The 13,442-nt window shown below is 56.1% G+C and overlaps 1 protein-coding gene across 1 annotated transcript in view; it reads left to right on the forward strand.

Moving 5' to 3' along the window:
• Positions 1–13,442, forward strand: part of FAM20A (FAM20A golgi associated secretory pathway pseudokinase) — a 61,123-nt gene that overhangs the window by 12,653 nt on the left and 35,028 nt on the right. Inside the window, exon 2 of the mRNA XM_082271688.1 lies at positions 12,964–13,148. Within this exon, the coding sequence (XP_082127814.1) occupies positions 12,964–13,148 (185 nt within the window). The remainder of the gene's footprint in view (positions 1–12,963; positions 13,149–13,442) is intronic.

The following is a 13,442-nucleotide window of genomic DNA, read 5'->3' on the forward strand; positions in this document are numbered from 1 at the left end:
ACTCATCGCTCCTCTGCTTAACCCCTCACCCTCTCCTTCTATGGATTGTATTATTGGGGGCCCCAGATAGACCCCGCCGAGGGCCCCCCATAACCCACACAGCATCCCTCATTCCCCTCACTTCCTGTTACATCACCAGCACAGTACTACTTCCATTCTCCTGTATGCCGGGTGTAATTCTCAGTATCTGTTCTTATTCTGTATGTATGGACTCTGCACAGTACTACTTCTCCTGTCCTGTATGCCGGGTGTAATTCTCTGTATCTGTTCTTATTCTGTATGTATGGACTCTGCACAGTACTACTTCCATTCTCCTGTATGCTGGGTGTAATTCTCGGTATCTGTTCTTATTCTGTATGTATGGACTCTGCACAGTACTAATTCTCCTGTCCTGTATGCTGGGTGTAATTCTCGGTATCTGTTCTTATTCTGTATGTATGGACTCTGCACAGTACCACTTCTCCTGTCCTGTATGCCGGGTGTAATTCTCGGTATCTGTTCTTATTCTGTATGTATGGACTCTGCACAGTACCACTTCTCCTGTCCTGTATGCTGGGTGTAATTCTCGGTATCTGTTCTTATTCTGTATGTATGGACTCTGCACAGTACCACTTCTCCTGTCCTGTATGCTGGGTGTAATTCTCAGTATCTGTTCTTATTCTGTATGTATGGACTCTGCACAGTACTACTTCTCCTGTCCTGTATGCCGGGTGTAATTCTCAGTATCTGTTCTTATTCTGTATGTATGGACTCTGCACAGTACTACTTCTCCTGGTGGTGGCGGGGGAGGGTAGATCCGGGTTGGCTCGGCTCATGTTTGCTGTGTACACATGGAAAGGTGTAACCCGTGAAACGCCCTCTATAGGCGACAGCCTAGGAGCTTGGTGTCTCCTTAGTGTGCGGGGTGTCAGGGGTCATGTGATCTCTGGGTGTCTCCTTAGTGTGTGGGGTGTCAGGGGTCATGTGATCTCTGGGTGTCTCCTTAGTGTGCGGGGTGTCAGTGGTCATGTGATCTCTGGGTGTCTCCTTAGTGTGTGGGGTGTCAGGGGTCATGTGATCTCTGGGTGTCTCCTTAGTGTGCGGGGTGTCAGGGGTCATGTGATCTCTGGGTGTCTCCTTAGTGTGTGGGGTGTCAGGGGTCATGTGATCTCTGGGTGTCTCCTTAGTGTGTGGGGTGTCAGGGGTCATGTGATCTCTGGGTGTCTCCTTAGTGTGCGGGGTGTCAGGGGTCATGTGATCTCTGGGTGTCTCCTTAGTGTGTGGGGTGTCAGGGGTCATGTGATCTCTGGGTGTCTCCTTAGTGTGCGGGGTGTCAGTGGTCATGTGATCTCTGGGTGTCTCCTTAGTGTGTGGGGTGTCAGGGGTCATGTGATCTCTGGGTGTCTCCTTAGTGTGCGGGGTGTCAGGGGTCATGTGATCTCTGGGTGTCTCCTTAGTGTGCGGGGTGTCAGGGGTCATGTGATCTCTGGGTGTCTCCTTAGTGTGTGGGGTGTCAGGGGTCATGTGATCTCTGGGTGTCTCCTTAGTGTGCGGGGTGTCAGGGGTCATGTGATCTCTGGGTGTCTCCTTAGTGTGCGGGGTGTCAGGGGTCATGTGATCTCTGGGTGTCTCCTTAGTGTGCGGGGTGTCAGGGGTCATGTGATCTCTGGGTGTCTCCTTAGTGTGTGGGGTGTCAGGGGTCATGTGATCTCTGGGTGTCTCCTTAGTGTGCGGGGTGTCAGGGGTCATGTGATCTCTGGGTGTCCCCTTAGTGTGCGGGGTGTCAGGGGTCATGTGATCTCTGGGTGTCCCCTTAGTGTGTGGGGTGTCAGGGGTCATGTGATCTCTGGGTGTCCCCTTAGTGTGCGGGGTGTCAGGGGTCATGTGATCTCTGGGTGTCTCCTTAGTGTGCGGGGTGTCAGGGGTCATGTGATCTCTGGGTGTCTCCTTAGTGTGCAGGGTGTCAGAGGTCATGTGATCTCTGGGTGTCTCCTTAGTGTGCGGGGTGTCAGGGGTCATGTGATCTCTGGGTGTCTCCTTAGTGTGCGGGGTGTCAGGGGTCATGTGATCTCTGGGTGTCTCCTTAGTGTGCGGGGTGTCAGGAGTCATGTGATCTCTGGGTGTCTCCTTAGTGTGCGGGGTGTCAGGGGTCATGTGATCTCTGGGTGTCTCCTTAGTGTGCGGGGTGTCAGGGGTCATGTGATCTCTGGGTGTCTCCTTAGTGTGCGGGGTGTCAGGGGTCATGTGATCTCTGGGTGTCCCCTTAGTGTGCGGGGTGTCAGGGGTCATGTGATCTCTGGGTGTCTCCTTAGTGTGCGGGGTGTCAGGGGTCATGTGATCTCTGGGTGTCCCCTTAGTGTGCGGGGTGTCAGGGGTCATGTGATCTCTGGGTGTCCCCTTAGTGTGCGGGGTGTCAGGGGTCATGTGATCTCTGGGTGTCTCCTTAGTGTGCGGGGTGTCAGGGGTCATGTGATCTCTGGGTGTCTCCTTAGTGTGCGGGGTGTCAGGAGTCATGTGATCTCTGGGTGTCTCCTTAGTGTGCGGGGTGTCAGGGGTCATGTGATCTCTGGGTGTCTCCTTAGTGTGCGGGGTGTCAGGGGTCATGTGATCTCTGGGTGTCTCCTTAGTGTGCGGGGTGTCAGTGGTCATGTGATCTCTGGGTGTCTCCTTAGTGTGCGGGGTGTCAGGGGTCATGTGATCTCTGGGTGTCTCCTTAGTGTGCGGGGTGTCAGGGGTCATGTGATCTCTGGGTGTCCCCTTAGTGTGCGGGGTGTCAGGGGTCATGTGATCTCTGGGTGTCCCCTTAGTGTGCGGGGTGTCAGGGGTCATGTGATCTCTGGGTGTCTCCTTAGTGTGCGGGGTGTCAGGGGTCATGTGATCTCTGGGTGTCTCCTTAGTGTGTGGGGTGTCAGGGGTCATGTGATCTCTGGGTGTCTCCTTAGTGTGCGGGGTGTCAGTGGTCATGTGATCTCTGGGTGTCTCCTTAGTGTGTGGGGTGTCAGGGGTCATGTGATCTCTGGGTGTCTCCTTAGTGTGCGGGGTGTCAGGGGTCATGTGATCTCTGGGTGTCTCCTTAGTGTGTGGGGTGTCAGGGGTCATGTGATCTCTGGGTGTCTCCTTAGTGTGCGGGGTGTCAGGGGTCATGTGATCTCTGGGTGTCTCCTTAGTGTGTGGGGTGTCAGAGGTCATGTGATCTCTGGGTGTCTCCTTAGTGTGCGGGGTGTCAGGGGTCATGTGATCTCTGGGTGTCTCCTTAGTGTGCGGGGTGTCAGGGGTCATGTGATCTCTGGGTGTCTCCTTAGTGTGCGGGGTGTCAGGGGTCATGTGATCTCTGGGTGTCTCCTTAGTGTGTGGGGTGTCAGGGGTCATGTGATCTCTGGGTGTCTCCTTAGTGTGCGGGGTGTCAGGGGTCATGTGATCTCTGGGTGTCCCCTTAGTGTGCGGGGTGTCAGGGGTCATGTGATCTCTGGGTGTCCCCTTAGTGTGTGGGGTGTCAGGGGTCATGTGATCTCTGGGTGTCCCCTTAGTGTGCGGGGTGTCAGGGGTCATGTGATCTCTGGGTGTCTCCTTAGTGTGCGGGGTGTCAGGGGTCATGTGATCTCTGGGTGTCTCCTTAGTGTGCGGGGTGTCAGGGGTCATGTGATCTCTGGGTGTCTCCTTAGTGTGCGGGGTGTCAGGAGTCATGTGATCTCTGGGTGTCTCCTTAGTGTGCGGGGTGTCAGGGGTCATGTGATCTCTGGGTGTCTCCTTAGTGTGCGGGGTGTCAGGGGTCATGTGATCTCTGGGTGTCTCCTTAGTGTGCGGGGTGTCAGGGGTCATGTGATCTCTGGGTGTCCCCTTAGTGTGCGGGGTGTCAGGGGTCATGTGATCTCTGGGTGTCTCCTTAGTGTGCGGGGTGTCAGGGGTCATGTGATCTCTGGGTGTCCCCTTAGTGTGCGGGGTGTCAGGGGTCATGTGATCTCTGGGTGTCCCCTTAGTGTGCGGGGTGTCAGGGGTCATGTGATCTCTGGGTGTCTCCTTAGTGTGCGGGGTGTCAGGGGTCATGTGATCTCTGGGTGTCTCCTTAGTGTGCGGGGTGTCAGGAGTCATGTGATCTCTGGGTGTCTCCTTAGTGTGCGGGGTGTCAGGGGTCATGTGATCTCTGGGTGTCTCCTTAGTGTGCGGGGTGTCAGGGGTCATGTGATCTCTGGGTGTCTCCTTAGTGTGCGGGGTGTCAGTGGTCATGTGATCTCTGGGTGTCTCCTTAGTGTGCGGGGTGTCAGGGGTCATGTGATCTCTGGGTGTCTCCTTAGTGTGCGGGGTGTCAGGGGTCATGTGATCTCTGGGTGTCCCCTTAGTGTGCGGGGTGTCAGGGGTCATGTGATCTCTGGGTGTCCCCTTAGTGTGCGGGGTGTCAGGGGTCATGTGATCTCTGGGTGTCTCCTTAGTGTGCGGGGTGTCAGGGGTCATGTGATCTCTGGGTGTCTCCTTAGTGTGCGGGGTGTCAGGGGTCATGTGATCTCTGGGTGTCCCCTTAGTGTGCGGGGTGTCAGGGGTCATGTGATCTCTGGGTGTCCCCTTAGTGTGCGGGGTGTCAGGGGTCATGTGATCTCTGGGTGTCTCCTTAGTGTGCGGGGTGTCAGGGGTCATGTGATCTCTGGGTGTCTCCTTAGTGTGCGGGGTGTCAGGGGTCATGTGATCTCTGGGTGTCTCCTTAGTGTGCGGGGTGTCAGGGGTCATGTGATCTCTGGGTGTCTCCTTAGTGTGCGGGGTGTCAGGGGTCATGTGATCTCTGGGTGTCTCCTTAGTGTGCGGGGTGTCAGGGGTCATGTGATCTCTGGGTGTCTCCTTAGTGTGCGGGGTGTCAGGGGTCATGTGATCTCTGGGTGTCTCCTTAGTGTGCGGGGTGTCAGGGGTCATGTGATCTCTGGGTGTCTCCTTAGTGTGTGGGGTGTCAGGGGTCATGTGATCTCTGGGTGTCTCCTTAGTGTGCGGGGTGTCAGAGGTCATGTGATCTCTGGGTGTCTCCTTAGTGTGCGGGGTGTCAGAGGTCATGTGATCTCTGGGTGTCTCCTTAGTGTGCGGGGTGTCAGGGGTCATGTGATCTCTGGGTATCTCCTTAGTGTGCGGGGTGTCAGGGGTCATGTGATCTCTGGGTGTCCCCTTAGTGTGTGGGGTGTCAGGGGTCATGTGATCTCTGGGTGTCTCCTTAGTGTGCGGGGTGTCAGGGGTCATGTGATCTCTGGGTGTCTCCTTAGTGTGCGGGGTATCAGGGGTCATGTGATCTCTGGGTGTCTCCTTAGTGTGCGGGGTGTCAGGGGTCATGTGATCTCTGGGTGTCTCCTTAGTGTGCGGGGTGTCCGGGGTCATGTGATCTCTGGGTGTCTCCTTAGTGTGCGGGGTGTCAGGGGTCATGTGATCTCTGGGTGTCTCCTTAGTGTGCGGGGTGTCAGGGGTCATGTGATCTCTGGGTGTCTCCTTAGTGTGCGGGGTGTCAGGGGTCATGTGATCTCTGGGTGTCTCCTTAGTGTGTGGGGTGTCAGGGGTCATGTGATCTCTGGGTGTCTCCTTAGTGTGCGGGGTGTCAGGGGTCATGTGATCTCTGGGTGTCTCCTTAGTGTGCGGGGTGTCAGGGGTCATGTGATCTCTGGGTGTCCCCTTAGTGTGCGGGGTGTCAGGGGTCATGTGATCTCTGGGTGTCCCCTTAGTGTGCGGGGTGTCAGGGGTCATGTGATCTCTGGGTGTCTCCTTAGTGTGCGGGGTGTCAGGGGTCATGTGATCTCTGGGTGTCCCCTTAGTGTGCGGGGTGTCAGGGGTCATGTGATCTCTGGGTGTCTCCTTAGTGTGCGGGGTGTCAGGGGTCATGTGATCTCTGGGTGTCTCCTTAGTGTGCGGGGTGTCAGGGGTCATGTGATCTCTGGGTGTCTCCTTAGTGTGTGGGGTGTCAGGAGTCATGTGATCTCTGGGTGTCTCCTTAGTGTGCGGGGTGTCAGGGGTCATGTGATCTCTGGGTGTCTCCTTAGTGTGTGGGGTGTCAGGGGTCATGTGATCTCTGGGTGTCTCCTTAGTGTGCGGGGTGTCAGGGGTCATGTGATCTCTGGGTGTCTCCTTAGTGTGCGGGGTGTCAGGGGTCATGTGATCTCTGGGTGTCTCCTTAGTGTGCGGGGTGTCAGGGGTCATGTGATCTCTGGGTGTCTCCTTAGTGTGTGGGGTGTCAGGGGTCATGTGATCTCTGGGTGTCCCCTTAGTGTGTGGGGTGTCAGGGGTCATGTGATCTCTGGGTGTCTCCTTAGTGTGCGGGGTGTCAGGGGTCATGTGATCTCTGGGTGTCTCCTTAGTGTGCGGGGTGTCAGGGGTCATGTGATCTCTGGGTGTCCCCTTAGTGTGCGGGGTGTCAGGGGTCATGTGATCTCTGGGTGTCTCCTTAGTGTGCGGGGTGTCAGGGGTCATGTGATCTCTGGGTGTCCCCTTAGTGTGTGGGGTGTCAGGGGTCATGTGATCTCTGGGTGTCTCCTTAGTGTGTGGGGTGTCAGGGGTCATGTGATCTCTGGGTGTCTCCTTAGTGTGCGGGGTGTCAGGGGTCATGTGATCTCTGGGTGTCCCCTTAGTGTGTGGGGTGTCAGGGGTCATGTGATCTCTGGGTGTCTCCGTAGTGTGTGGGGTGTCAGGGGTCATGTGATCTCTGGGTGTCTCCTTAGTGTGCGGGGTGTCAGGGGTCATGTGATCTCTGGGTGTCTCCTTAGTGTGTGGGGTGTCAGGGGTCATGTGATCTCTGGGTGTCTCCTTAGTGTGCGGGGTGTCAGGGGTCATGTGATCTCTGGGTATCTCCTTAGTGTGCGGGGTGTCAGGGGTCATGTGATCTCTGGGTGTCTCCTTAGTGTGTGGGGTGTCAGGGGTCATGTGATCTCTGGGTGTCTCCTTAGTGTGCGGGGTGTCAGGGGTCATGTGATCTCTGGGTGTCCCCTTAGTGTGTGGGGTGTCAGGGGTCATGTGATCTCTGGGTGTCTCCTTAGTGTGTGGGGTGTCAGGGGTCATGTGATCTCTGGGTGTCTCCTTAGTGTGCGGGGTGTCAGGGGTCATGTGATCTCTGGGTATCTCCTTAGTGTGCGGGGTGTCAGGGGTCATGTGATCTCTGGGTGTCTCCTTAGTGTGCGGGGTGTCAGGGGTCATGTGATCTCTGGGTGTCTCCTTAGTGTGTGGGGTGTCAGGGGTCATGTGATCTCTGGGTGTCTCCTTAGTGTGGGGGGTGTCAGGGGTCATGTGATCTCTGGGTGTCTCCTTAGTGTGCGGGGTGTCAGGGGTCATGTGATCTCTGGGTGTCTCCTTAGTGTGCGGGGTGTCAGGGGTCATGTGATCTCTGGGTGTCTCCTTAGTGTGCGGGGTGTCAGGGGTCATGTGATCTCTGGGTGTCTCCTTAGTGTGTGGGGTGTCAGGGGTCATGTGATCTCTGGGTGTCTCCTTAGTGTGTGGGGTGTCAGGGGTCATGTGATCTCTGGGTGTCTCCTTAGTGTGTGGGGTGTCAGGGGTCATGTGATCTCTGGGTGTCTCCTTAGTGTGTGGGGTGTCAGGGGTCATGTGATCTCTGGGTATCTCCTTAGTGTGCGGGGTGTCAGGGGTCATGTGATCTCTGGGTGTCTCCTTAGTGTGCGGGGTGTCAGGGGTCATGTGATCTCTGGGTGTCTCCTTAGTGTGTGGGGTGTCAGGGGTCATGTGATCTCTGGGTGTCTCCTTAGTGTGTGGGGTGTCAGGGGTCATGTGATCTCTGGGTGTCTCCTTAGTGTGTGGGGTGTCAGGGGTCATGTGATCTCTGGGTGTCTCCTTAGTGTGCGGGGTGTCAGGGGTCATGTGATCTCTGGGTGTCTCCTTAGTGTGCGGGGTGTCAGGGGTCATGTGATCTCTGGGTGTCTCCTTAGTGTGTGGGGTGTCAGGGGTCATGTGATCTCTGGGTGTCTCCTTAGTGTGTGGGGTGTCAGGGGTCATGTGATTTCTGGGCGGAGTCATAGACTTACAGGTTGTCAGTCACACATCTGGTGTCAGGGGTGAATTCTCGGTATAGTAGGAGTTCCCCTTTATGATGGTGATATCTCTGCACAGGGCCGGCGTGTTCCTGATAAGGAGGTGACCTTTGTCAGAGTGACCGCTCTGAGAGGAGGGTGAGGGGCAGCGTGTACCTGGCATGGGACAGAGTGGGAGGGGTAGCATGTTTTCTGAGCACTGGCTGGAGGGTGAGGGGCAGCGTTTACCAGGCACAAGATGGAGGCCGAGGGGCAGCGTGTATCGGGAACACGACGGAGGGCGGGGTCAGCGTGTACTGAGCTCGGAACAGAGGGCGGGGGGGGCAGCGTTTACCAGGCACAAGATGGAGGGCGAGGGGCAGCGTGTATCGGGCTTGGGACAGAGATCGAGGGGCAGCGCGTACTGGGCATGGGATGGAGGGGGAGGGGCAGCATGTACCGGGCATGGGACGGAGATCGAGGGGCAGCGCGTACTGGGCATGGGACGGAGATCGAGGGGCAGCGCGTACTGGGCATGGGATGGAGGGGGAGGGGCAGCATGTACCGGGCATGGGACGGAGATCGAGGGGCAGCATGTACCGGGCATGGGACGGAGATCGAGGGGCAGCGCATACTGGGCATGGGATGGAGGGCAAGGGGCAGTGTGTACCGGGCATGGGATGGAGGGCAAGGGGCAGTGTGTACCGGGCATGAGACGGTGGGCGAGGTGCAGCGTGTACCGGGCATGGGACGGTGGACGAGGTGCAGCGTGTACCGGGGCATGGGATGGAGGGCAAGGGGCAGTGTGTACTGGGCATGGGATGGAGGGGGAGGGGCAGCATGTACCGGGCATGGGACGGTGGGCGAGGTGCAGCGTGTACCGGGCATGGGACGGTGGGCGAGGTGCAGCGTGTACCGGGCATGGGACGGTGGGCGAGGTGCAGTGTGTACCGGGCATGGGATCCACGGGGTTCAGATGTTTTTGGATAAGATGATTGTACCGGACCCGTCACAATGTTATAACAAGAAGAGGGGGTTTATCACTTATCAGGGGTCCCTCTGGACAGGAGAGGCACTACAGTCTACCAAGAAGGGCTTTTCCTGTCCCAGGGACTGGGGAATTTCCTGAGGAAAATAGCGAAGGCCCAAGTATGGTGCAGCTTCTACAACCAATAACGCCTGGGCTGGACTGCAGGGTCCGGGGTTGGGAGGAACCCAAGGAGACCGCTGAAGGTGCACCAACCGGTACCAAAGTACAAAGGAGGCCAGAATTAGCAGTGGAAAGGGGTGTCCTAGAAAAAGGAGTAGCCTGTGGGTCTACAAGGGCGCTCTCTGCACCCTAGTGTCAGAGGCAAACTACCCAAGAACACAGTCGGCCCCCACTTTTAGAAGTGGAGATAAGCCCTCATGCAGAGCCAGTCTTTGGCTTTAAGCCTCATGGGCTGCCTGGGACTCAAGCTCAAAGGGCCTAGGGGTACCCACCACAGAAGCATGTAAAGATGAAGGATGGGAGGAACATAGCCTTTCCTTAGACCTTCTACCAACATACACACCAAAGCAGGAGTCTTCTCCGGCCTCCTGTGGCATCCATGATATGAAGGGCAGGCCTGGAGAGGCAAGGATAGGCCTGAAGAGTGAAGGGCAGGCCTGGAGAGGGAAGGGCAGGCCTGGAGAGGGAAGGGCAGGCCTGGAGAGGGAAGTGTAGGCCTGGAGATGGAAGTGTAGGCCTGGAGATGGAAGTGTAGGCCTGGAGATGGAAGTGTAGGCCTGGAGAGGGAAGTGTAGGCCTGGAGATGGAAGTGTAGGCCTGGAGATGGAAGTGTAGGCCTGGAGAGGGAAGTGTAGGCCTGGAGAGGGAAGGGCAGGCCTGGAGAGGGAAGGGCAGGCCTGGAGAGGGAAGGGTAGGCCTGGAGAGGGAAGGGTAGGCCTGGAGAGGGAAGGGCAGGCCTGGAGAGGGAAGGGCAGGCCTGGAGAGGGAAGGGCAGGCCTGGAGAGGGAAGGGTAGGCCTGGAGAGGGAAGGGTAGGCCTGGAGAGGGAAGGGTAGGCCTGGAGAGGGAAGGGTAGGCCTGGAGAGGGAAGGGTAGGCCTGGAGAGGGAAGTGTAGGCCTGGAGAGGGAAGTGTAGGCCTGGAGAGGGAAGTGTAGGCCTGGAGAGGGAAGGGTAGGCCTGGAGAGGGAAGGGTAGGTGTAGCGGAGAGGTAGTTTAATCTACATGGTCTCCGCTGATAGACAGGAAAACAGGTAATATTCCAAATAGGCCGGTACAGCATGCAACAATCCAGGTAGCGTTATACCATCCTTCCCTCCCAAGAACTAGACGACACATAGGCTGGGAGTCAACAACAACTTTTATTCACAGGCTTTCAGTATTTATGGGATTCCCCATGCAAGGGGCTTCCCCACAGACATTCCAGGGGCTGTACAGCAGCGGACCACATGGGGGACTGAATATTTGTACATTGAAACAGGCAGTCTCTCAATACACACCCCCTGCGGAGAGATGTCTCCAGTCCAGACCATTGTCTATGTGTCATGAATCCACACAATTAGACACAGAAACAGGAGGGGGGGGGATGGGCTGTAGCATTACATTACAAACACTTGGTTCTTAAAGGTATACACATGCAATAAACCTAATGCATACACGAAGGACAATATACAGTGGCTGTGTTTGCCACAGTAGGCCTGGAGGGAAGGGTAGGAGAGGGAAGGGTAGGCCCGGAGAGGGAAGGGTAGGCCCGGAGAGGGAAGGGTAGGAGAGGGATGGGTAGGCCCGGAGAGGGAAGGGTAGGAGAGGGAAGGGTAGGAGAGGGAAGGGTAGGCCCGGAGAGGGAAGGGTAGGCCCGGAGAGGGAAGGGTAGGCCCGGAGAGGGAAGGGTAGGTCCGGAGAGGGAAGGGTAGGCCCGGAGAGGGAAGGGTAGGCCCGGAGAGGGAAGGGTAGGCCCGGAGAGGGAAGGGTAGGTCCGGAGAGGGAAGGGTAGGCTCGGAGAGGGAAGGGTAGGCCCGGAGAGGGAAGGGTAGGCCCGGAGAGGGAAGGGTAGGCCCGGAGAGGGAAGGGTAGGCTCGGAGAGGGAAGGGTAGGCCCGGAGAGGGAAGGGTAGGCCCGGAGAGGGAAGGGTAGGAGAGGGAAGGGTAGGAGAGGGAAGGGTAGGCCCGGAGAGGGAAGGGTAGGTCCGGAGAGGGAAGGGTAGGCTCGGAGAGGGAAGGGTAGGCCTGGAGAGGAAAAAGCATTCAAAGGCCACTTCGGAAGAGTGCTCACTGCATCTTTTTAGACATCAGACCCATGAAGGACGAACGTTCAATGCAATCCATCACAACGAAAGTCCCAGACATTTGTTCCACATTTTCCTATTTAAGAAGGGCTCCACCCCAGCAGTGGAGAGCTCATTTTTGAGGGATCTAACCTTTTCTGTCATGGGATGACAAATACGGTAGAAGACTCCGATGCCTCAAGAATACTCTTCTCAGAGGTAGATTAATGAGACTTTGAATCTGAGTCAGAAATGATCAAACGTCTCTGGAATCAACCTGGGAGGGTGCTGGGGAACTTCTGAAGAACCTCAATAACCAGGAAGAATTGGAGGAATCCGACCACAAAGCAGAAGAAATGTAAAACAGACCTGAGGAGAAACTGTCCAATGACATGAGCAAGAAATGAGGGAGTAGGAGGGGCTACAGATGTATTGTTTGCTAGTGTCCCGTCCTCCTGGAGGTGGCAGAATCTGAGTTCCAAAACAAGGAACTTCACTCTCCAATCAGCACTGACTCTGTGTAATCCTCCTCTCATCATTAGTACATAGAGAGGAAAAGTGCTTCCTATTTTCTGGTGTTAAACTTTTTTTTAAAACATTTCTTCAGTTCCTTCCTGGTTTCCAGACCTGGGCAATTATGTCATCCAGGAGGGGAGAAGAGGGGGGAGGGGCTTTCTCAGCTAAGCACACTCTCCTGCCTGCATGCCTGAGCTAAGGGCAGATGGATTCCATGAAGTAAATGTTACATGAATCTTCTGCTTTTACTCAAGATGGCCACGGCTAGAAAGGCTGGAAGGGTTCAAAGTGATTTCTCATCAAAATAAAGCATACAGACATGGATGGAGAGATAGAGATAAGTTGATGGAGACATGTATGGGTGGAGAGGGAGAGATGGATGGATGGATGGATGGATGGCGAGGAAGCGATGGGTGGATGGAGACATGGATGGATGGATGGAGACATGGAGGGATGGATGGAGACATGGATGGAGAGGGAGACATGGATGGATGGAGAGGGAGAGATGGGTGGATGGAGACATGGAGGGATGGATGGAGGGATGGGTGGATGGAGACATGGATGGATGGAGAGGGAGAGATGGGTGGATGGAGACATGGAGGGATGGATGGAGGGATGGGTGGATGGAGACATGGATGAATGGAGAGGGAGAGATGGGTGGATGGAGATATGGAGGGATGGATGGAGGGATGGGTGGATGGAGACATGGAGGGATGGATGGAGGGATGGGTGGATGGAGACATGGAGGGATGGATGGAGACATGGATGGATGGAGACATGGAGGGATGGATGGAGGGATGGGTGGATGGAGACATGGATGGATGGAGAGGGAGAGATGGGTGGATGGAGACATGGAGGGATGGATGGAGGGATGGGTGGATGGAGACATGGATGGATGGAGAGGGAGAGATGGGTGGATGGAGACATGGAGGGATGGATGGAGGGATGGGTGGATGGAGACATGGATGGATGGAGAGGGAGAGATGGATGGATGAAGACATGGAGGGATGGATGGAGACATGGATGGATGGATGGAGAGATGGATGGATGAAGACATGGATGGATGGAGAGGGATAGATGGGTGGATGGAGACATTGAGGGATGGATGGAGGGATGGATGGATGAAGACATAATCCCCCTATCCAGCCATTAAACACAATGACTGCCTTCCATAATCTGCTATGACCTCTTCCAGCTCCCAGTCTGAGCTCCTGCATTGAGAGGTTTGTTGTCCTTTCTTACAGACGGCGGAGGACGCAGCTCACAGATCAGAACCTCGACACCTCCCTGCTGGAGGCCCAATTCAGTCTCAGCACCTCCTGGCTGCAGTTCCATCTGGGGATCAGTAAGGAGGCGCTCTACCCCCGGCACAGCCCAGTGGTGGACCAGCTGCTTCGTGACCTGAATAATGTGACCATTATAGGTGCAGGTAAGATGGACAATTCCACCCCCCCCGACACCTCTATGGGGACTATTCCACCCCCCCTGACACCTCTATGGGGACTATTACACCCCCCCTGACACCTCTATGGGGACTATTACACCCCCCTCCCCTGACACCTCTATGGGGACTATTCCACCCCCGCCTCCCCTCCGACACCTCTATGGGGACTATTCCACCCCCCCTCCCCTCCGAAACCTCTATGGGGACTATTCCACCACCCCTCCCCTATGACACTTCTATGGGGACTATTCCCCCCCAGGCACCTCTATGGGGACTATT

Source organism: Pelophylax lessonae, assembly GCF_965119305.1.
Source record: "Pelophylax lessonae genome assembly, chromosome: 11".
Lineage (NCBI taxonomy): Eukaryota > Metazoa > Chordata > Amphibia > Anura > Ranidae > Pelophylax > Pelophylax lessonae.